General features: G+C 49.0%; 2 protein-coding genes across 5 annotated transcripts in view; one reads left to right on the top strand and one right to left on the bottom strand.

Moving 5' to 3' along the window:
* Window positions 1-165: 165 nt before the first annotated feature.
* Window positions 166-17,537, top strand: PCSK9 (proprotein convertase subtilisin/kexin type 9). Its single transcript, XM_073357596.1, is given in 13 exon segments — window positions 166-390; window positions 393-686; window positions 2,806-2,997; window positions 5,187-5,310; window positions 6,138-6,271; window positions 7,058-7,199; window positions 7,802-7,998; window positions 8,523-8,706; window positions 11,828-11,998; window positions 13,029-13,177; window positions 13,562-13,742; window positions 14,579-14,760; window positions 14,996-17,537. Coding segments are annotated over 13 exon segments (2,361 nt in total). The 5' UTR covers window positions 166-180; the 3' UTR covers window positions 15,197-17,537.
* The window catches only part of USP24 (ubiquitin specific peptidase 24), a 111,774-nt gene continuing 105,674 nt past the window's right edge, over window positions 17,262-23,361 (bottom strand). For all 4 annotated transcript variants that reach the window (XM_073357590.1, XM_073357591.1, XM_073357594.1 and 1 more), the window contains one exon: window positions 17,262-23,184. In XM_073357590.1, coding sequence (XP_073213691.1) covers window positions 23,122-23,184 — 63 coding nt within the window. In that variant the 3' untranslated portion in view covers window positions 17,262-23,121. The remainder of the gene's footprint in view (window positions 23,185-23,361) is intronic.

The raw sequence follows: 23,361 nt of genomic DNA, 5'->3' as shown, positions 1-23,361 counted from the left end.
TTGTGTATTTGCAGTGGCTCATGCACAGAAAAATCTGCATTTTTCTTCCTCAAGCTGTGAATGGTATTCTTTTTTTTTTTTCTTAAATAATCCTGTAATATGACGCCAGGAAAGAAAAAAGGGGCAGAAACCTGATCTCAATGGATAAGTAAAACTCCAATTAATGTTTAACAAGCTGGAATGGTCCGATGGGACAACAGTGGCGTGATCCGGCACATCCACGCCCAAAAGATTTCGGGAAGCACGTGGAAGTCTGGGGGGGGGAAGTGGCCACACCGAGTGTGTGCGCGAGGGGAGCACTCGCCGTTCGCGAATCCGACTCAGCCGCTGCCGGAGCAGCCGGGGGAGCCGATCGCGCTCCCTGCCGGGGTCCCCACAGAGCTCAGCCCGCGCGCGCCCCCAAAGGCTCCGCGCGAGCCGGGTTCTCGGCTCCGCCTCGCGCCTTCGAGCCGGGTTCTAGGCTCTGCGGCCCCCGCTCCCTGGGTTCTCAGGCTCCCCGGAGCATGGGCCGCTGCCCCCGCGCTCTGCTGCTGCTGGGCACGCTGGCCCTGCTGGCCCCGGGCCCCGCCGCTGAGGATGAGCACGACGAGGACGACGAGCTGGCGCTGTCCTTCCCCTCGGAGGAGGAAAACCAGACGGAGGTCGGGAGGCAGCTGGGCTCGGCCGCTTTCTACAGGACGAACAAGGCGAGCGGCGTCGGGGCTGGCGGCAGAGCGGGCTGGGTCGCGGGCAAGGGGGCTGGAGCCCGCGGGCACGGGACCGGGGAGCCGCCTGGTGCAGGAGGGGAGCTTGAGCGGCGAGGCCGGGGGAGCCGCTTTCTGGCTCTGCCTCTGGCTCCTCGGCTGACCTTGGGCAAGTCCCTTAGCCGCGTGCGGGAGCGGGGGGGGGCTCCGTTTCCCTGGCCCCTGCGCCTGGGCTCCCCCCTCTCCGCCGTGCGGCCAAACCTGAGCGGCCCCGTGGGGCAGGAGACTTGGGGCCGCCGCTGCGGGGCGAGGCTCAATCTGCAACCCCACCCCGTGGTAGGACTCGCCTCCCCCCACCCCCCCTCTCCTTCTGGGGGCAGGACTCGACTCCCTCGGGGGGCGGGGAGACCATAAGTGCTGGAAGGAGGGGTGCCCTAGCTTGAAATGGTTTCCATCATACACTAGTTTGGCTCAGCCCCCCCACTGTAAAAATGGTTCCCGCGCTGCTGGGCAGGCGGCAACTCTCTTCCCACCCCCAAGGCCTCCAATCCCTCAGGGGTAAGAGCCCCCACTTCCCCCAGGAGAGGCTGCTCCCCCGCAAGGGCAGGACCTGATTCTCCCCCAAGCCTCCCCCTCCAGGGGGACAGTTTCTCCCCCCCCCCCCCGCGGATAAAATGAATAAAACAAACTGTTGTAAAGAATCAAATGAATTTTGCTGGTTCTAGTTGCACCGCTGCTTGCCCACCTGCGGGACCTCCTGATAAAAGGTCTCTATGTTAGCGCTGGGTTGTGGTGGTGATCAGGTGGATCAAGGCATAAAGGAGGGGCAGAGACGGTGCCTACAGCCTCTTGGGCAGCAGGCGAGAGGCGACGGTGCCAGGGGATGGCAAGAGGGATGGGCCCATGCCACCTTCTTGGTGTGAGCTCCCTGGGTGTCCGTTGAGCGTCTCTTGTGTCCTGTGACAGCCAGAGAAATCAAATAAATAAAGCCACGCGCCCCCTGTTCTGGAGAGCGGCTTTGCGCTGTGGAGCGTGCGGGGTTGCAAAGCAGCCATGCTTGGGAAGGCACGTTGGTGCGCGGGGGCAGGCAGTGACTTGTGGCGCTAACTCGTTGCAGCTACGATGGGCTGGTGCCTTTAGGCTGTGGACCTGGCCTCGTAGTTTCTTTTCTACCTCTTTCGGGAGCAGGCTCTTAAGCCCTTTTAGAGCCAACTGCGTGACTTTAGAAACAGAGCTCTGGGGGGACCCTTTTCTTCCCCTTGAGGAGGGGAGGGTTTGGTAAGTGATGCAGGGAGCTGCAGGTACAGAAAAATTTGGGCAGGAGGGCGGTTGGCTTGTCCTGAGAGTGTGGGAGGGTTCTGGTCACTGAGAGTGGAATTGAGCATATGGGATGGGGCTGGGTTGGTGTCCCACCTGCTGACCTGCTAGGCTGTCCATTTAACCCCCATTCTTGCCTTCTGCCTCCCCATGATGAAGTGGTGATTTCACACTGTTTGGGGACTTGGTAAGATGTTTTCTGAGTGTAATGCAGCTGCTGTGGCGACTGTGTCCATGCAGTTTAATGAGAAGTGTGGGGTATTTCATTCCCCTGTTAAGCTCTGAATGGACCTGGCACCTGCATCTCCCCATGACTACTTCATCTGCAGCTGCGAGAGCTCAGTGCCTCTCCATGAGAATAATACAGGCTCAGTGCATTCATGGTGTTGCCAGCTCTTGTAAATTCTTCTTCAAGTCCCAGCTCCTGGAGTCAAGTGATGATGTAAAAATCTCCCTTTTGTTTTGTAAGTTTCTAGCCCTTCCGGTTGCAGAGGACAGTTGGAAATGTTATCCACGTGGGCTCTGCAGACTCGAAAACCAGAAGCCAAAGAAAACCTAAATTATTTTTTAAAAAATCTCAGGACTGTGAAGCCAATCTCATGATTTTTGAGTAGTTAGGGCTCACAATACTGCATCCAGTTCCTTCCTTCAGATCATGTGTAGATTACATTACAAAATGAACTCTGCTGTGCTGATTAAAGTAACAGCTCAAGTGACTGAGCTTGCAGTGAGAATTTGAACAGCAGTGTTTGCTCTGTGAAGGTGCATGGCTTTGAAAAATCTGCTTCTGCTTGTTTAAATTCAGCACATGTGGAGATTACCCGGGCAGTACATAGTGGTGCTGAAGGAGGAAACTCATAAATCCCAGACAGAGAGAACCATCCGCAGGCTGCAAGCTCGAGCAGCGAAGCATGGCTACCTAACCAAAATCCTTCACATCTTCCAGGATCTGTTCCAGGGATTTCTTGTAAAGATGAGCAGTGATGTGCTGGATATGGTAAGAGGATGTTGCACTTCTGTCTTTTCAGCCTGCACTGGTTTTGTTTTCTGTTCGGAGGCATCTGGGGTAGGGCAGGCAGTGTGGAGAGTAGGTTTTTTTCCCAGTGGTAACAATTCTGTTTGAGGCAAGAACCATGTAGATTGAAAGGCAAGGAAAGCAGCATATGCTGGAAGTAAAAGGATACAAGCTAGAGAATGTTTGTCTGTCTAGATAGTGAGAACATCTAGAGTTGCAAGAGTAAGGATTAAAATACCCACTTCTCCATCCAAAAGTTTGCAAGGTTTGTAAATCCTCATGCTTCAGGGCATAAACTAATCTCTAATTTATGGGTTTAAAGAAGAAACTTTCCTGTGGGTTGATTATTCCATAACTGCCTGCATGAGGCTTTTTGTAATTTCCTCTGAAGCATCTGGTGCTGGCCACTCTTCAAGACAGAATCCAGATTAGGTGGACCTTGGGTCTGACTGTCCCTCCCCAATCTGACAAAAGTCATTGTGCTGATTTTGCATACCTGCTTTCCGATGCCTGCTGCTTTCTGTGGGATCTCACTGATATTTGAAACAAATTGTAAATGGTGGGTCTGTAAAACTCGGAAAGAATCCAAAGTAAGGTAGATCCAATCAGGAATCCAAGGTGATGCAAGTCCCAGGTACTCCACCCACATGGCTGGTTACAGACTTGTGGCTGCTAGTCATACGTCTTCGCTGATCAAAGAGCACGTGGGCGTAACTTGCACTTAAGCAGAGGCAATACAGTGCTCCTCTTCTGCGGAGGTGACTGTGAGAAGAACATGGGATTTCCCCAGGAGAAGAAATTCAGTTAAGGAGCTGTTTTACTTTATGTTCTCTCTTCACTGGGCTGCTACAGATTTAGGAGCCTGGGCCATTCACAAGTTCTTTGTTTTCGCTGCTTTAGGACAATCGTTTTGCAGTTGCAGATGTGGTCCGTCATGCTGTCAGGGGTCGTGTGAGCGTGTTGCCACACAGCGACTTGAGTTTGAGGTCTGAGGCCAGCCCTTTGCTCCCAAGGTAGCACAGCCACCCCTGGCAGAGGGAGTGCCTGGCACGGGTCTCTGTAATTCCCCTTTGCACCTGCCAGAGGACCTCAGAGTGCTTTGCTGAATAGAACCTCACAGAGCTGAGGCACAGAAATTAGTAAATGAATGTGGTAGAGCAAAGCCTAGAACCCGAATTCCCTGACAGCCAGATCTGTGCCTTAGCCATCAGACCATCCTTCCTATGTCTCTAGGAACCCCTCTGTGCCTTCCAGAGCAAGTGGCATTGATGAGCTCTGCAGGGAGCTGCATCCAGCACTGCTCCCAGGAACGAAGGGTCACTGTGGTACATGTGTACATGTGTTCTAGCAAGGGCTACAAAGAGCACAACCTTGGAGCTACAGGGACAATTGCTGGCGGTTTAGTATCTTGTAAGTGGCCACCTCAATGCATTAGGAGGCTCCTGCTCTCTACCAGCATTTTGTCTGTGGTTGCACCTCTGCTTGGAGCTGTCCCACCCTAGTGGAAGATACTGGTCATGTGGGTGAGGCTGGACAGTCTGGAATGGGCACATCAAGAATATTGTGAAACTCATTGTGACCATCATCAGTCGTAGAGCCAGGTCTCACTGGAAATCGAGCCTACGGCATGGCCCCGTCTCCCACGGTGTCAGTTCTTCGTCCCTTGTGCAGGCTTCCTTAGTACAGCTACGGGACAGGCGCTAATAGAGCTGGAATGCCTGGAGTAACAAACCCTGCTCTCAGACTCGGACTGAGGACTACTTTCTCCACTGCTGTGAACTGGTGCAGCGCCGCTGACTCCAGGGCATCAGTTTACACCCACAGATCGTTTGGCTCCTAATATGCAGCTCTGAATCTGGGATTGATTTGAGGTTGTTTTTTTTCCCCACATTCGACAAATAAAGCTCTGAGGGTGCGTCATCCTGCTGGTTGGGCTTTGACCAGTTGAGCACTCAGCCCTCATCAGCTTCAGTCGTGCAGCATCAGAGCCTAGGAGAGAGTAAGCCACCTGCCTTGGGCAGCTGCAATCTTTCCCTGGCCCAGTGCAAGGAAGCTGCTAGATAGAACAGCTGAGCGCATCCCACGTTGTTCCTGTTCTGCGTGGTGTGCACAGAGTACTCAGTAGCTAGGGTGTGTCCATGCCATCTCTCTGTGATGTTTCTTTTGCACAGGCTTTGCGGCTGCCGCACGTTGATTACATTGAAGAGGACTCCTACGTGTTTGCTCAGAGCATTCCCTGGAACCTCGGCAGGATCGTCCCAGCACAGTACAAGTCTGGCGAATATAACCCTCCCAGTAAGGGCTCTTCTCTCCCCCCCCCCCTTATTTGAATTTATTTTAAAGGAGAATTCATGGGGCAGGAGATGATTTCTAGGGGCAAAATTGAACCCTCCAAATGCATGCAGAGAAGGTAGGAAACCTGCGCAAATGTAGTTCCAAGTGTGTGCAGAAAAGTGAGAGAACACGAATCTCAGACACAACCTTTCTTCCTACCCCAGGGGGACCGATGTCCTCTTCTCCAGGGAGTTTGTTGGTGTCTTTGGCACTCTGAGCTTTTGAGGGGACGTGGCTTGCTAGGGAGGGGGCCGAGCCAATCAACTGTCTATGGTAACCTTCCCCTCCAAATCTGGGATACATTTACCATGTGAGGACAGGGCAGGTTGGCAACATCTGGAGCACAGCCCTTGGTCTACATTGTTTTCTCCTGCTCTTCCTGCAGGTCGTTGGCGCCTTGTGCGCGTCCTTAGGAGGATGGAGTTGAGAACCGAAGAAACTGCTATAGCTATGGTTCTGGGGGGCCAGGGAGCTTGCATAACTACCCTGGAAGTCAGTGGGAGCTGTGTGCATGCAGAGTTTGCAGGATTGGGCCCTATATAGGACCTGGATGGATGCATTGTTTGTTGTTGTTTCCCTTGCAAGCCACAGTTTGCAGGAATTGATAACTTGGCTGTAAAAATGTAGCCATGTGGTTTGTAAGATGGCAGTGCCCAGAAAACATTTGTGTCATCGGCTAGAGTGCTGGGCTGATGACAGCTACGACTGCTCTGGCCATAACGGTGTGTGTGCTTTCTGAGGGCATTGCTGCCTTTCACACTGACTGTGCCATGGCTTGTGTTTGGTAGATAAAGGAGATCTGGTTGAGGTTTACCTGCTAGACACCAGCATCCAGAGCAACCATCGGGAGATAGAGGGCAGAGTGTTTGTGACGGACTTCGAGAACGTGCCAGAGGAGGACGGCACGCGCTTTCACAGACAGGTGAGCGAGCCTGTGGGCTCTGTCAGGGTCCTGGGCTCTCATTGCCTGTGAGAGGAACAGCTCAGGTTGTAGTGATTGGAATGGGGCCCAGCTGACATAAGAGTAATGTGAGCATCCCAAACCCAGGGCAACAGAAGCATGTTGGCACCCTGCACAATTGCCACCCCTCTCTATAGGACTCTGCCCACTATTATGTGTTATGCTTAGCAAATCTAAGAGAGAGCAAAGGCTAAGAACACCTGCATCTCAAGTTCACAGCCCAGGGCCTTCAGTGGGATTAGATGGTTATATGGATAACGAGATTATCCAGAGTTAATGCAAAGAAAGAATTTTGGAAGGGATAAAACCTCATGCTTCAGGGGTTAGGCCAGTCTCTAACTACTAGGGATCAGGATCAAACCTTCATGGGGGGCAGATTGTCCCACGTCTTGAACCTTCCTGTGAAGCATCTGCTGCTAGCCACTGTCTTGACAGGATACTGGGCTAGATGGACTATGGGTCTGACCCCGCGAGCAATTCCTGTGTTACTTAGCAGCTGTATCACTGAAAATGGCTAATACGCTAGAGAATAGCATAAAAGTGTAATGATAGGAATGGTGGTAGCAAATACAGGGCCTGATCCTGCATGCACCAACATGCATGAGTCCCTCTGTATTGACGTCAGTGGAAGCACTATCGTGCGTGTGAGTGTTTGCAGGATTGGGCCCCAAGTGTGTGTATTGGTGCCAGTGAATGGGATGGTTCTGGAAACGTTCGCTGCCTTGCTTGACTTCCCCTCTCTGGCAGGCCAGCAAGTGCGATAGCCACGGAACCCACATGGCCGGCGTGGTGAGCGGGAGGGACGCTGGCGTGGCTAAGGGAGCCAGCGTTCGCAGCCTTCGGGTGCTGAATTGCCAAGGCAAGGGCACGGTCAGCGGGACCCTGATTGGTGAGTAAGAACCATTGAGGTGTGTAGTGTCTAACTCATGAGAGCCTGATTGGACAGTTGGGATTTTAGGGGCCGATTCAACGCCCACTGAAAGCCAACGCCTGTTGGCTCCTGTGGCACTTGGCTCAGGCCCATGGGGTCAGATTGTCAGAAGCGCTCAACTCCCATTTAGGCACCTAAGAAGTGGATTTTCAGAAGTGCCCCACACCCAATCTGCTGAGCTCTTTTGAAACTGACCTTTAGCACCTCACTGTGATGTGCCTCTGAACACTCTGTGACAGGGTGCACTCGCTGGGTTAACCGCTTTTCCTAACCTCACTGGAAGGAGAGCCCCTCCCGGAGAGCACCTCTGCTGGGGTTCTGTTGACTCATCCCATCAGCCTGCTCGCCTGTACTGAGCAACAGTTGCTGAGTCACCGAGTCTCTTTCCCTGTATTTTATTGCTAAGGATGTTTTCCGGAAAAGGATCTTGCTTATTTCCAGCTGGAGGGGAGAGCTGAATCTGACCCCCTACTTCCCAGCTAGCAGGATGCGAGTGAGTCATTAGTGCTGTCCTTTTCTGTGATCGGTTTCTGTCCGCTTTATTTGTGCTTGATCAACAGGCCTGGAGTTTATCAAGAAGACCCTGACTGCCCAGCCCTACACCCCTTTGGTGGTGTTGCTCCCCTTTGCTGGAGGTTACAGCCGTGTTTTGAATGCAGCTTGTCGGCTGATGGTGCAGACGGGAGTGGTAATGATTGCTGCAGCTGGCAACTACAAGGAGGATGCCTGCTTGTACTCACCTGCGTCTGAACCAGAGGTATGGGGCTAGGACACTGCTTTCACTGACTGAGTGGGTACTGAGAGACCTGGCTTCTATTCTTGACTCTGCCACAGGTTTGCTGTCGTCTGGCCTTGACCAAGGCATGTCACCCCATCTGTGCCTAAGTTTCTTTGGGTGTAGAATGTCCTGCCCTTTGGACAAAGCGTGCTATGGGTCAGAGTCCCCACCGCAGTTTGTTTGGTGTGGGGAGGGGGCCCCGAAGCACATCGCTCCTGCTGGAAGGAGCTCTGGGCTCCTGGTTATCCCCACCCTTGCAATGAACTTTGAGTCTCCCTGGGGAATTATATCGTCCTAGTCATTTACAATTCCTCTAATCCTGAAGGAGGGGCGTGGTTTTGTGTTCCTGTGAAGGCAAAACATTATTCAATAGTTTTCACCCTGGTGAGCAGGAGGAATTGTACAGGCTGGGGTGGATTGGTTTGGGACTTTTAATGCAATTATGGACAATCCGTTCGCTGCTGACGTCCCAGTTGACTCGTGTATTGTGCTCTAACCCTCAGGTGATCACTGTTGGGGCAACCGACTTCCAGGACCAGCCCACCTCCATGGGAGCCTTAGGAACAAACTTTGGCCGGTGTGTGGATGTCTTTGCCCCGGGCGACGATATCATAGGGGCCTCCAGCGACTGCAGCACCTGCTTCACTTCCCAGAGCGGGACGTCCCAAGCTGCTGCACACGTGGCAGGTGAATCAATTGTATTTTTTAAATGCAGCAGTAGCATCAAGCAGTAGTGGCTCTGTGACCGTGTGCCTAGCAGGGTAAAAATGAACCATCCCCAGCAAAGCACATTACGTTGACTAGCACAAGTGCAACCTGGGCAGAACTGGGTTCTATCGCACTTCGGGGGTGTGGTTAAAACATGAGTCCTAGCTCCTCGGACGGGAGCGGGGCGGCATTGGACTTGAGTTTCCTGTGTTACCTGGGGAAAGTCACTTAAGTTCTCTGTGCCTCAGTTCACCATCTGTGACACTAGGATAATAGTCCTTTGTCTATGTAGCTCAGTGGGGCAGGGGCTATCTCCTCTTATGTGTTTGTACAGCGCCTAGCGCAATGGAGGCCTGATCTCCACTGGGGCTTCTAGGCTTTGCCATATACTAATCGGTGCTGCAAAGCGGAGCCATGTTTTATCCCCCTCAGGTAACAACTGCTGTGTCTCTTGTAGTAAAGACAAGGCAGGACTTGGTTGCAGTCAGGTGATTTGTTTCTGAGGCTGCTGGAAGGTGACCAGAGTCATGCAGTGTAGGTGGGGCCCTACAGACAAAACAGGCATCATGCTGCCCCAGGGGAAGGCGTAAGATAAAACTACAGTACACAAGGCTGCAAGCAGTCAGTGCATGGCCTGATGCTACACTATTTGACAGCCATGGCCCAGAACTACCATTGGTATGGACTGTGAGTATATCTACACTGCAAAGAAAATCCCATGGCACCAAGGTCCAGAGCCTGGGTCAATTGACTCAGGCTGGGGGCTAAAAATAGCGGTGTAAACGTTCCCACTCGGGCTGGAACCAGGGCTCTGAAACCCGCCCTGCTTACTGCATTTCAGAGCCTGGGGTCCAGCCCAAATGGGAACATCTGTGCAGCAATTTTAGTCCCACAGCCTAAGCCCTTGCAAGCCTGACTCAGCTGGCCCGTGCTGTGGGTTTTTCTTTGCAGTGTAGACGTACTGTGGCATCTGGGCCACATCGGGCAAGGCCCTCCCTGTGCTGTCCATCTACATCAGTACATCAGTTTTTGCCCCCGCCCCATCTCCAGCCTTACAAAGCAGCTTCATGCAGATCCATGCCTGTGCCCTGATTAAGCAGTGGGAAATGCCCGGCTGTGTGCTGTGATCTAATAGTGATGTGTCTTGTGGATTCATTGGCCCAAGGCTGAGTGCTGTTAACTGTCAACACGTTTCCATCTCAGACCATAAATACACACGCTCTGTCCTAGTGGGATTGTAGAGTATGGGTCCCTAAGGGATGAACAGGCAGGGGAAGAAGAGAAAACGTTTACGATGAGGAAAGAACGCTTTCAATTAGGCGGCAGGTTATGTTAGGGGAAAATAGTCTCAGATGGCAACAGGTTTTTTCGATACTAGGTCACTAACATTTTTAATGGGAACATTTAGGGGAGTGAACTGGTTTTGAAGCTGATGCTGTGGAGAGGAGGCTGCGGGGACCTGTGGTTCCCTATATGATTCTTTCCTCGTGCACCTCCCTCCATCAGGCTGCTGTGTATCAGCGAAGAATTAAATGAAGAAGAAACCTGAGCTTGTGCATTGAAATGTTTCTGCCTGGAGGTGAAGTTTAAGGATCTCAAATGTGGGATCCCGTCGGGAGAATATTGGTTTTGCAAAGCAGAACTTCCTTCTTTCCTGATGAATCGCAGGGTGAAATGGAAGGCCGGCGCTGCACTGGAGTATGACTGAAGGGGCAGCATGATATCCATGGTGTGATGAGGTCCAGTCCCGAATGGAGAGCTCATCTGGTGCAGTGTCGTCAGTGACCCAGTAGCCACGTGTCACAGATCCACAGCGTCTGGTGCATCCCCCAGCCTGGCAGTGACCCCTTTGGCAGTGACCCCTTTCATGGGCTGGGCCCCAAGGACTCCGATAGAGCCACAGGGGCAAGCCCGTGGCCTCCGAGACTCTGCAACTGGGCTTGTAGGTGCCAGTGATCCATGGCTTCCTGCAGTGAATCCATCCAAGCCAGACTCCTTTGGGAGGCTTGTACGGTGCTCCTTCAGGGTGCCGTGATTATTTGCAGCCACCCTAGGCCGGCTCTCCAAAACAAGCTAACAATTTAGTTGGCACCTGTCCTACAGCATCGAACAGTCCTTTGGTTAGCAAAGAGAGGAAAAGGTGAAGACAGAGTCTGGCTTGGCCGTGGTGAAAGCCATCTTGTCTTGCTCTCCGAGTCTCTGTCCCTTTGTCCTTGGCCCCAGGTCTGTGTGTGTGTCTCCAAAGGCCAGCTCTTAACCCAGGCACCTGGCACCTTCTCCCTTGGTTCGCCAGCTGCGGCTTTTGCTCTGCTTCCTGGCGAGGGGTGGGGGAAAATCTCCTCCCTCTTGGTTGCTAGTTATGAATGTTCTGGCCATTGGGGTTCTCACTCTCTTTCTGGATCCTCCATTGATATGGGTCGGTCTCAGCCAGTCCTTAGATGACCCATTCATACCATCCCCAGCAGTTATGTGACTCAACACTTAATGTGCTCTGTTCTATCCCAAGAGTAGCTGTGTAACCTTCACTGTTCGTGCACAGCAGTGCAAAGCACAGGGGGAAACTGAGGCATGCATAGGCATCATAAAAATATTCCCAACATTCCCTCTTCATTACACCATGTGACGATCACAGCCTCAGGTACTCCTGTATGTCTGCTCCAAGGACAGTGCACATGTCATTCACGTGATCTCAGTATGGGTCTTTGTCCCCTGCTAGTGGTTGATCTACAAAAGAGGCTTGTGAGCTGACTATAGCTAGTAGGGGCTAGGCTGGGAAGTAGAAGATCTTGCTTTTAGTGTGAGAGACCTGGGTTCAAACTGATGATCCATGGTAGGTGGTCAGGTCTCTATCCCCCTTTGAAATGTGCCTGGTTCTGAATTGACATAGCTGCAGTGCAAATACAAGTGTAATGAAGACTTGGTTTTGGTGACACAAATTCTGCAATGGCGTTGCCAGGTGTAAGCAGACCTGGCACCTGGAGGTGTAATCTAAAGCAGACACGCTGCTGCCTGCCTGTATATTCTCCAGGGCTTTCTATATGCATTCTCACCTTCAAATCCACATTTTAAAATCGAAATGGCGTGTGTGCGTCTCTCCTAGGCATCGCAGCCATGGTTCTGAACACTGACTCTGCTCTGACGCTCTCTGAGCTGAGGCAAAGGCTAATTCACTTCTCCACCAAAAACGTTATCAATGAGGCTTGGTTTCCTGAAGGCCAGAGGCTGGTCACGCCCAACAGAGTGGCAGGACTGCCCAGCAAACTCATGGCAGGTAAGTCACGCACGCTTCCTGGGGCAGATGTGCAGCCAAGGGAGAGGCTCAAGGTGACAGCATTGCCGTGGTACTAAGGCTGAGCTGTGCATGACTGAAACAACACCCACTTAGGGGCTGGAATTCTCTTCTAAGGATACGTCTACACTGCAATGAAAACCACACAGATGGCCCGTGCCAGCTGTTTAATTATGGTGTAGATGTTGGGGTGCGGGGGCTCCAGACCTTGGGCTGCAGCCTGAGCCAGAGCATCTACATTGAAATTAAACAGTCCCTTAGCACCAGCCCGAGTCAGCAGACGTGGGCCAGCTGCGTGTTTTTAATTGCATTGTAGGCCTAAGGTAAGTTATCCCTAGTGACTTGACTGTGCTGGATTTGTGCAAAGAAAGTCACGTAGGGTTGCCATGTGGCTGGTTTTCAACCACAAAGTCTAGTCAGAAAGGGGACTGAAAAGATGTACTGACTGGACACCAAAAGCCCAGTGGCAGATGAGACGCCAGGTCATCAACCCCCACCAGTCCCTGCTTAGCCGAGGCTGCTTCCTACCTGCATCTCGTGGGCAGGCAGGCAGCAGGCTCCTCCTCAGGCCGCAGCTCCCATCCCAGCCCCAGAGCAAAGGGAGCCCAGCTGCGCAGGGGGAGGGAGGAGGAAAGGATCAAGCGACTTGGAAGGGGGAGGAGGGAGAGCAGCGAGCAAGCAGGGGGCGGGGCCTTGGCGGGAGTAGGCAGAGCAGGGGGCGGGGCCTTGGGGGGACTAGGCAGAGCTGGGGCAGGGCAGAAGGGTCCGGTTTTCAGAAGTTGGCAGGGAGTCTGTGCACGTAGAGAGCGCAGCGGGGCTTGCTCTCATTCTGAAACCTCTTGTGGTCAGCGATACGTGCTGCTTGGTGCAGAACCGAACCTGCTCGTTGCCGTTTTACTTACTCACGTGACTGAACGCGGCCCCTGGAGCATTCCATGTGCTCCGGAAGATGCGGCATCGACGGGAAGCAAACCTGCTGCCCGGAACTGATGACTGAGCCGTCCCTTTTCAGGTGAGCAGTTGTACTGCCGCTCCGTGTGGTCTGCCCCGTCCGGGTCCACTCGCTCTGCGACAGCTGTTGTGCGCTGCAGTGGGAACGAGGAGATGCTCAGCTGCTCAAGCTTCTCCACGAACGGCAAGCGGCGAGGAGAGCGTATTGAGGTGATGCTCCACGGCGGGGAGGTTTGGGGTGCTGCAGTTGGCCCTCATACATCTCATGTCCTGTTGAAATCTCTCAGGCCGTTCCTCAGGAGGTACATAGGTGCCTGACTCCCATTGATTTCAGTGGGAGTCCGGCCCCTAAATATCTTAGCATCTAGGCCTCTGTCTAGGACCCAATAGTCCATTGAAGATCCCACCCATCAGGCCTTACGCAGACAAAACCTTCCAGCACTCCAGAGGCATTTGGTCTCCATCAGGGCTGTCGGATTTGTCCCTTAGCAAATAGTGTGTGTGGGGAACAACCTCAAGGCTCCTGCAGCTTCCGTGAGCAGGGACTAGAAACGTCGGAAACGTTGCCTTACAATGGTGCCTTCTGAATTGTAGGTTCATGGAGGCAGGAAGCAGTGTGTGGCTCACAATGCATTTGGCGGCCATGGTGTCTACGCTATAGCGAGGTGTTGCATTTGGCCCAAAGCTGACTGCCAGATTCAAACCAGCTCCCAGACTGCAGATGGTACTTCGACACCTGGAGTGGGCTGCTCCAAGGAGAACCATGTTTTGACTGGTACGGTAGGCTGTCTTGCTGACAACAACTAGAGCAGCAGTACTTGATCCAACCTTACTCTCTGCTGTATGAGGCTGGACCAGCCCATTCTGTTTATAAGTGAGATACCCAATTTAAAGGAACTCTTGGGAGTCTTAGGGTTAATTCCAACTTCTTATAATTTATCAAACGCCCTCTCCGCCTAGTCACCTGTGCAATCAGAATAATCCTACTACATTCACTTGGGAAGTTCAGTTGAATATTTAGAAAGTACTTAGAGGTCCTTGGATTAATTTATATCCGTGGTCTTATTTTTGTGCCGTATAGGCTGGTTTGATAGTTCCTAAACTAAGCAGCTAGCTGATACTTCAGTTTCTGTTCCCAGTACTTCATGTTCTCCTTGTATGGGAGATTGTGACACACACATTCCCTTAGCATGCTGACAGGTTCAGTGGCTCAGAGCACCTCTCGCTGTTGTTTGTGGGTTCCAGTTCCTGGATTTCTGGTGGTTTGCAAAATGAATAATCTGTTAGCCCTGATGTTCAAAATTAAACACCCTGCTTAGGTCACAAGTACAATTTTTGAGTCTTGTCTTACCCTCTGGAGTGTATTTGCCCATGTATCACAATCGCCATGCTGGTTTGACTGACATTGTCCACCCTGGAGTGGCCTCTGTTGGTGATATCCGGGAGCATTTCATACCCAGTTTTAGGTGCGTTGGCAGAGATGCTGCCCCTGCACCATTCCATGCTATTTTCTGCTTCATGTTTTTAAGAGAAACTTATTTCCCTGACAACTGATTGCTCACAAGAGCAGGCTCTGAGCATTCACCTGGAAGCGTTCTGTATTATTGGCAGGTTGTAGCTCCCATTCTCTTGCTGGAGAGTTTAGTGACAACATCAGACCCGTTCTAAGGATGGAGACCGGACACCACCAATGCGTAGGTAGAACGGACGTGACCTTGCATGCTTCCTGCTGCCACGCCCCCAGCATTGAATGCCAGGTGAAGGAACATTCACCCGTGGGCTTCCAAGAAAAGGTATGGCAGAACCAATCACAGTAGGTATTTTCAGAATCCTTTTGCTAGCTGTCTATTGAAATCGTTCTTACCACATTCTAACGGTTCTTCATAACCCCCCCGCCCCCAAAGCTGCTTTACGTAGCATCACTCCAGTCATTGAAATAAATGGAGCTGTCCCTGCTTACCCCAGTTCTCAATCGTACCCATATTAATATTTCCCCACAAAGAGTGATTCCATCCCTCTTCCTGGTAGGTGGCAGTGTCCTGTGATGAAGGCTGGACTCTGACAGGATGCAATGCGTATTCCTGGGGGCCCGGCACCCTTGGCGCCTACGCCGTGGATGACACTTGCGTGGTAATGAGTGCTCTCGCTGGCAAAGGGGCAGCGGCCATCGCCATCTGCTGCAGAAGCAGACGTTTGGAAAATGACAAGCACGTTTCCAACTACAAGTGAGGACAGTGCCCATGGCCACAAGGCGCCCCTGCTGAGACGAAACTGACATCACACCAAAAAAGACACATTCCAAAACCATCACCTTTCCAGATTCCAGAGCTGAGGCCACTACTCCCAGTTCGGTCAGGGCTGATCGTGATGGAATAAGAATCACTAATTGCTTGCAGGTGGGAGTCATAACACATCTAAAATGCAAGGGTTGTGGTGTCTGGAAATGCTCAATCCCAGCACCCTGAGGATGAGATCACCCCCGGCCCCTTCCACAAGACCTCCTAATTTACTGCATATGGATTCTAGCAGGGCGACATTTGGCAAGAAGTCCTGCCCACCAGTTTGTAAGCATATTTTGTTTCTATTATCAAGCAGCAAGGTTATAAACTCAGTGTCAGTCAAGTGGTTTGAGGGTGACCGAAGAAGGTGTATTTACTGCACCAGGTCAGCAAGCCCTTCACTGTTCTTAGCTGTGGTTGCTAGGTACCTTGGTTACCTCTGCAGCATTCTGTGGGTATTTGTGTTACCACCTCTTCCTTTTTCTGCACTCGGGGACGGATTCTCCCTCCTGCTATAGCCCCTGTGAGCATCTGTGGCAGTGAGGGGGCCGTGAAAGCCTTGGGTTTGGCAAGGGGACAATTCCTCTGGCTCAGGAACTGGACTTATGTGGCTCTCTCTAGATCCCCTAGTGCAGAGAGTGAGGGGTGTGGGTGAAGCTGTAGGGGCTGCCATTAATGCGATTCTGGCTGGCACAGTCTCCCATAGGCAGTTCAGCTGCCTAAGCTGTTTCAGCCTTGGCAGCAACACCCAATCAGGGTCCAAAATGTGCCTTAAAGCCACTGTAGTCCCCCCCTCGGGCTCAGACTGATCCTCCAGGAGGCGTAGCACAGGGCCCTCGCGCTCTGATTTGCGATTAGCCAAAAACCCCAGCAGGAATTTTAATTTTTTTTGTTTCTAGTAAAATCTCTTGTTTTCTGATCGTTCTATAGCGTCTTTCCTCCAAGCAGAGCCCCAAGTGCCTTACAACCCCCGCTCCAGCAGTTGTGGCATTGAAACGTGCAAAGTGAAGGCCTCTGTGCACAACAGAGCCGTGCGGGCAGTGCCATGGATTCCCCCACCTAGCTGCCGCTGAGGCAGGTGAGGTCTGGAGAGGGAATTACCGCCCACCCCCAGGGAAAACCCACCAGAGAGGAACATCAGGAAGTTAGCCCCACTGTGGCAACAGCAGGAATTTGGCCCAGGCCTCCTCTGGGTCTCCTAGTTAGCAGTCCTTTGCCTCCACAGCACTCCTCCCTGGCCACACCATCCCCATGCCCGGATCACTCAGTGTGGGGAGGTTCTCTCTGCAGGTCCAGAGATTGTGTATGAGGCATAGTGCCCTTCGTCCGGGGACCGTTTCCTTCGTTAGCTGAGACCAACCACATGAGGGTCAGTTCTGATTATTTTTGGGATACAGCCTTCTGGCCACTAGGAACTGGACTGAAACCATCACTTCACCTTCTCTAGGCCCCCGCAGCAGGGATCAGGTGGTAACAACCAATCCCCCAGTGATGAATGCAGTATGAATTCCTAGGAAGTACATTAAAGCTAATGGACATGATCTGTAGTTTAGCCAGGCTTGGTTTATCTCTCACTACAATCCCTGACCCCACAATGCATTGTTTATGTAAACATTTATAGTACAAAAGTGATCTTTATGGTGTAGTCACTTGCATCGTCAGTTTGGCCAAACCAGAATCTCTGTAACCAAATGCACTGTTGGGGGGGGCTTTTTTCTTTACTCCTCAGATTTCAACTAGACCCCCTCAGGGCTAGCTCATCTAGTTTGACACTCTTTGGAGCTTTAGCTCTCCCAAAAGGTAGCCTAATAGTGTGGCAAATAGGCCCTAGTTTACTCTTAGTCAAGCTTGCAACCTCTAGTTTAATTGCTTGCTTAATCAGATTTTAATCTGTAAAGTTAAAGAGTTTTTGCTGCTGCTTTGTTAGTTTTTTTTTTTTAAAAGAGCAAAAGAAAGTTGAAGTGTAAATGTCGACCTCCTGTATTGCTTTAACTGGTCTCCTTTCGGGTCCTCCCTTCGGGGAAGTTTATATATTTGAACTAACATGCTGTAATTCATTACCAGTTTTTTTTTTTTTTTTTTATAAAGAAAGCTTTCATAGTACTGGGGTTTTTACATTTGTATCTTGAAAATATTTATTCTGAGTTTTATAAACAGCCCATTTGATAATGGTGTCTTTTTAAAATAAAAGATGTATGCCACTGCTTGGAGTTCATCTGTGTACTCAACCGTCTTAGTGTAAAATGGCAGGAGATTAACCGTTGTATTCAGCATTGTGAATGGGCATCCACCACCCAGGGAACTTGCATGGTGCTTGTCTCCTCTCCTGTCCAAGCAATGTGGATGGCTAAGTAAGTCACTCAGGTACACAGGAGGTTAGACCAAGTACAGGACAGCAAGCAGGAGTCCTGGCCCCACTAAGGTATAGCTGCGCTGAATGAAGCTGGGAGCGAGCCTCCAACCACACGTAACCAAGCCAGTGCACTAAACCCAGCAATGTGGACAGTCCAGCTTGTGCTGGAGCTCAGGCAGGCTTGAGAACTCAAACGTTTGCCTGAGGCAGAACATCTACAGCGCTACCTGGAGCCTCTAGTGCACAGCTGCTGAGTGGGGCTGGAAGGGTCAACTACAGCGTAGACCCTGAGTGACGGGCTGAGAGCTTGGACACAGTAGCTGTTCTGTGCTTCCATTACCCTCTCTTACAGGGTAGCATTACAGAGCCTCTGAGGAGAGGTACTAGAAGGGCAAAATTATCTACCCGTACCCTTCAACTACTTGTTAGCCCATGGGAAGAATCAGTCACTTCTGCTAGAGGAACTAACAGTGAAGCTCTTCTACACAGGTACCTACGATAGCAGTAGTAGTGAACAGAAAGATTAGACTGCAAGAATGAACTGCATAACCTTCCTGTTGGTTTGTGTTAAATGAGGCCTTAGATGGAAAGTTACCAGTTAATAAATAGCACATCGTTGTCCCTCTGATTAAATTAATTAAAGGCTTTCACAGATTTGCTTCTATTCATTCTACTTATAAGCTGCTTTTACCTATCCCTAATAAAGCTAACCTAAGAACATTTGAGCTGTTGTCTCAAATAGAAGTAAACAATATCACATAAGCGCTCTAATTTAGAAGTACATGGAGTTTTCATAAGGGAACAGTTGGGCTGTTTTAATGTGTAAAAGGTTTGAACTTTAAACTGACTTGGATACTCAATCGGACCATAGCCCACAAATGAGCTGGGAAAATGATCAGTTTGAATTACAATTGCCTTGGCTAGGATTTTCTGAGAAGTCCGTTATCTCACTTTGGTGCACTAAATAAAATATATCTAGCAGGACTTAACCTGCATTTAAAGAAGGGTGGCTGTGGTAGTTTGCTGTTGTAAGACGACGAGTAGGGATGCTATGGGGTTGGGAAAGGCGGCTTCTATGATGTAGCATCTCTCCAACTTCTGCTTTAAGTACATGCAATGCAGTGTGCTCTGCAGGGGGAAGAGAAGAAGATAGCAGCTTAGCATGGAGGCAGCTGGCATCTGCACTCAAATTCTTGGACAAAATTCTCTCTTCTCTCTGCACCCTAAAACAAGGAATGACTCTATTGCACTTATCTCCCCCCCCGACAGGAATGAAGCTGAATCTGCTCCTTTGTGCTGTCTAGCATTAAGGCACAATTTCATCCAGTGTAGAAGACAGATTAGTTTGACTAAGCAGGTAAGTGCGCTAGCTAGGGAACTGACCAGCGTCAAAAGCCTGGGTTGTCGGTGAGAACACCCGAGTCTTGGTTATGCCACATCTGAACACAGTACAGGAAGACTTTCATCCACATTATGATAAAGCACCTCCCCAGGGAATTCCTTAAAGACATGAAAAGCAAGGATTGTTCTACATAAAGGGGTTTAATTTGCTCAACTAAACTGCAAATCACCCATTTGAGGACTGTCATGTGAGTAACATTAAGAAATCAAAAACACTCAACAGATTAGCCTTATTACAACCTGAGATGTTTCCAGCACTTACTCAGTTTCCTTACAGATATTAATCAGTTTTAATACAAGATTAGCCCGTGCCTACCTGTGCCAAAAACACACCCTATGGTAGAGTGCCAGGATTCTTATTGGATTGTTGCAAAGATCCAAGGGGGGGGTGTAATATTTTTTTTTAAGCAAGCAGGGACAGCCTGCTCGATTTTGAACTCAGGACATCTAAATCTGAGGGAAAATAGGAAACCTTTTCACTTCAACTTAAAACTACTTAAGCAAGAAGGCTAGAGGGCAGAAAACATTGCTGGTCAGTAGGATGCTCCTTAAAGAGCAGAAACGGAATGAATAAAAGCTCAAAAAAGGGTATGGAAAATTATGTGCATTTTATTGTGCTAATTGGACCATTTCACAGCTTACTCAAGGAGATCAAAATTGGTTTTCCTAAATGATAGGGAGAGCAGTGAATAATTGCCACTGTGCCTGAATAATAGAACAGTAGCAACAGGGGCAGCTCTTCCTTTAGAGGCCCAACAGCAGCATTACCCGTGGCAAATTAGTATTTTCTACTACCCTGAGGCATGCTAGGGCACTTCAGAGCCCTCGGACAAATTCCAGTATGATGTCTGCTGCTTCCTGGTTGATACATGAGCCAAGTGCATCGCTCCATTTGGTGAAGGGGTGAGATAAGAGAAAGCACTCATAATGCTTAAGCCCCTGAGAAGTGTGGAGTAATAGCTTGCTTGGAGATCCAGATAGTCAACTGGTAAAGCACCAGTATATTTCACACTAGTGTACCGGCTCAAGGTTTTGAGTAAGTAATTAACATGATGGGACATGGCAGCCTTGATCATGCTTGAAGATTAGAACAGTTTCTTCTCAACAGTGCAGAGGGGCTTTGCTGATTAGACCATTCATCCGCAGGGAGTAGGCATCTGTCAGAAAGGGTTTTGTTTCCTTAAGAAACGTAGCATTGCAACTTACATACCTGGTTGTAGCTATTGCGTCTGCTCTTTCTACAAAGAGGAAGACCTGGCGCATATAACAACAAATACGATGTCTTTTTGTTTCCTGCTTTTCATGTAAATTCTTTCTTTGAACCAGCATAACGAGAGTACGCAGAATCTCACTGTTTTATGCATCACGCACAAACTGAAGTGAGTATAAGGGCAAAATCTGGCCCTCAGATTCAGGCAACTACCAGCTAATCCTACTCTGTGACAAGCAAAATATTCACAGATTTAGGCAGTCTAATCAAGTGACTTTATTCTGTTGTAAGAAAGCAGGGTGGAATGGTGCAGATGGCTATTACACCTGTCTATTCTTGTGCTTGCAGACAGCCACACTATAAGGGTGTGCAGTAGAATAGCACTGAAAGTAATTCACCTCTTTCAAATTAGAGGTCATCTTATGGGGGCTGTCAAAAAAGTATCAGGATAATAATCTATCGCTCATTACCTCAAGGATTGGCTATGGGAGAGTTCAAGGTCAGAGGATCAACCACATGACAGCACAGCTTTATGAACAATCTGAAGACTGCCCTCGTTTTCTGGGAAAGGAATAACTTTATTCCACTGACCAGGAGTCCCAGGACTGTTCATCAAGACGGCCTATTTTTAACAGCGCTAGTGTCTATGCATTAGTTGGACAGATCCATCCCCAAGAGCGCATAGGCAGCCTATGGCTGCTCCCTTACTGAGCATACTGTAAGATGTATAAAAACATTTTCATCCAAAATACTGGCAGTAAAAATTACAACATAGAAACACATCACAATTTGCACACACAAAAAGCTACTTTTGTCAAACGGTATTTTCAACCCCCCCCCAAAATCATCTTCAGCAGGTTCAAATGACAGCAGCTGGAAACCAAAGTACTGAAAATTATAGCCACTGACTTCGTACCAGCATGAGCAGAACCATGAGAAGTTTGTATTGATGTGGAATATACAGTGGTGATCTGAGCCATCTTGGTGCAGTTTTGCAAGTGATGCTACGGTGGCCTGCAGTAACAGAGGGCGTAGTTTCCATAGGAAATAATAGGGATTTGACGTGACAATTGATGCTGGCCCCTGGGAACAACAATGACATCACATCACCACTGTATATGGGCTATTTCTGAGATGATTTATGACCTGTTATGAAGTAATAGGGAAGGTGGGGAAAGAGGTGTCAGTGAGAAATGAATTATTTATTCAAAATTAATTTAAAACATCACATTTAAAATTTCCCAGCATGTTATCAGAAACATTTATAAAATCTGCTAACTCTGCCATGTTTCAATGATGGCATTATTTTGAAAAAAAATATCCACTACAATGCCATCCTTATTTGGAACACGCAGTTTCTGACCCGGGTTCTCTAACCGGCAATAAGTTATAGAGCTGTACAACTGAAATCCTATCGGATGGTTGCTTCAACAATGAAATGACTGGTTAATTTCCAGATTAGTGCACAATAGTGAAAAGCCATCTGCCAGTTCTTGTTTTGACAACAGTACATAGAAGTAAAGAAAAAAGGCACTTTTTGGCTGGTTGTGCCTTTGACTTGGCAAATTTATCCATTTTGGAGGTACGCAGGCACTCCTTAAGATTGCCCCCAATTCTGTGCATTATTTTTTTAAAGTAAGGCAGAATCCATAAATAAAGGCAAAAGCAGTGCAGACAATGTGAAACTGAAAATGCAAAATGTACAAATATGAAAACTCAATTGGCACAAAAGAAGCTAGTATCCCGAGCTATCAGAAATGACTGAATTGCATTCAGCATGGAAAACAAAACTCCGCTCATGTAGTTCAACGGGTTTCCAGTTATTTAGGAGCCAATAAACCTAGCTGTGGCATTTTAGATGTTGCCTGCGCAAGTGACAATACAAAGCCAAATCATTCTTTCCCTGCATTAAAATTATTATAAAATCCACACAACAATGGCTCCAACTCACTCAAGGAATTATTCATCATATACAACCAATACCAACTTTCTCAGTAACTTCAAAGCATAAGCAAATGATTGCAGATCACATGATTAAGACTACAGTTTATTCAATATGTCTCCAAGTCTTAAAAAGATGATTTAATGGAGTCAAACTGCAACAATTCAATCTTAAAGTGCTTTTTTTCTTTTTAAACATTAAACTTTTTTTTAAATCCACCTATGTCATTTCATACACACCTGTTACTAGAGAAAACAAAGCTTTTTTATTGCTCTTCCCAATTTGACATCAGAAGGTTATCAGAAAAAGCTCACCAATTCCAGAGTTCTTGTGCCAAAGTCATTCTAGAAGGAATCACAGTCCTTTCAGAGCTCTCTTAGCGACCCCTCTGTCAGGCGCTATACAAACCAGCGGGGAGACATATTAAATACAAAGGTCCTTGTGTAGACGGATTCTTAAACTAATATTTTACAATGTAAGTCATCACACATCTTCACAGAATTTTGAATATTCCTATTCAATATTATCAGAAAGAGTAAAAATTTGCCCCCCATACCTAAAGGCAGACTGATTTTTTTCTGTATAAAACCCAAAAGAATCTTTTTTTGCAGCATCACAGAAAAAGCAACAGTTTTACATTCACTCATTTAATGTTCACATAATAAAAATGTCAACCACTAGCTTTTTTTGAACTTGATAAAATCTTCCTGACAAACTTTCATCCTGTCTGGACAATCACACTAGCTACCGCAGGAGTTCTTTGCAGCATTAAAGTTCCTAAACCTTCACAGATGAAGAATGCTTTTAACTCTGAGGGAAACAAAATTCTTCAGGGTTGCCACTGATTCTTAGAAAGCATTCTCTCTCCAGTCTCCTCTGAAGGTGTAAGCGATGGGACTCCAGTTTCAAAAAGGTGCCAGGTATTAAATATTTCGGTTTAACTCTTGCTCTTGAGTTCGTAGATATCCTTTAAGGGTCAACGTCGTCAAGGTCACTTTTAGGCTCACCAATCATCATGGGAGACTCCGAGCCCTTTCAACACACAAAAATAATGACGGTAGTACACACATTGTTCTTTAAAAAGGTATACAGTGAAACGTTAGCACCCTGCCTGCAGACGGGTTATTTTGTCTGTATCACATCTTTAAAATGCAGTCATTAGGCAAAGTGTGCAGCACTGGGAATTCTTAGTACGAAGCCCATTGCTTT

Source organism: Lepidochelys kempii, chromosome 8 (assembly GCF_965140265.1).
Source record: "Lepidochelys kempii isolate rLepKem1 chromosome 8, rLepKem1.hap2, whole genome shotgun sequence".
Classification (NCBI taxonomy): Eukaryota; Metazoa; Chordata; order Testudines; family Cheloniidae; genus Lepidochelys; species Lepidochelys kempii.
Note: the sequence above shows the minus strand (reverse complement) of the source record. Positions and strands in the feature narration are given on the sequence as shown.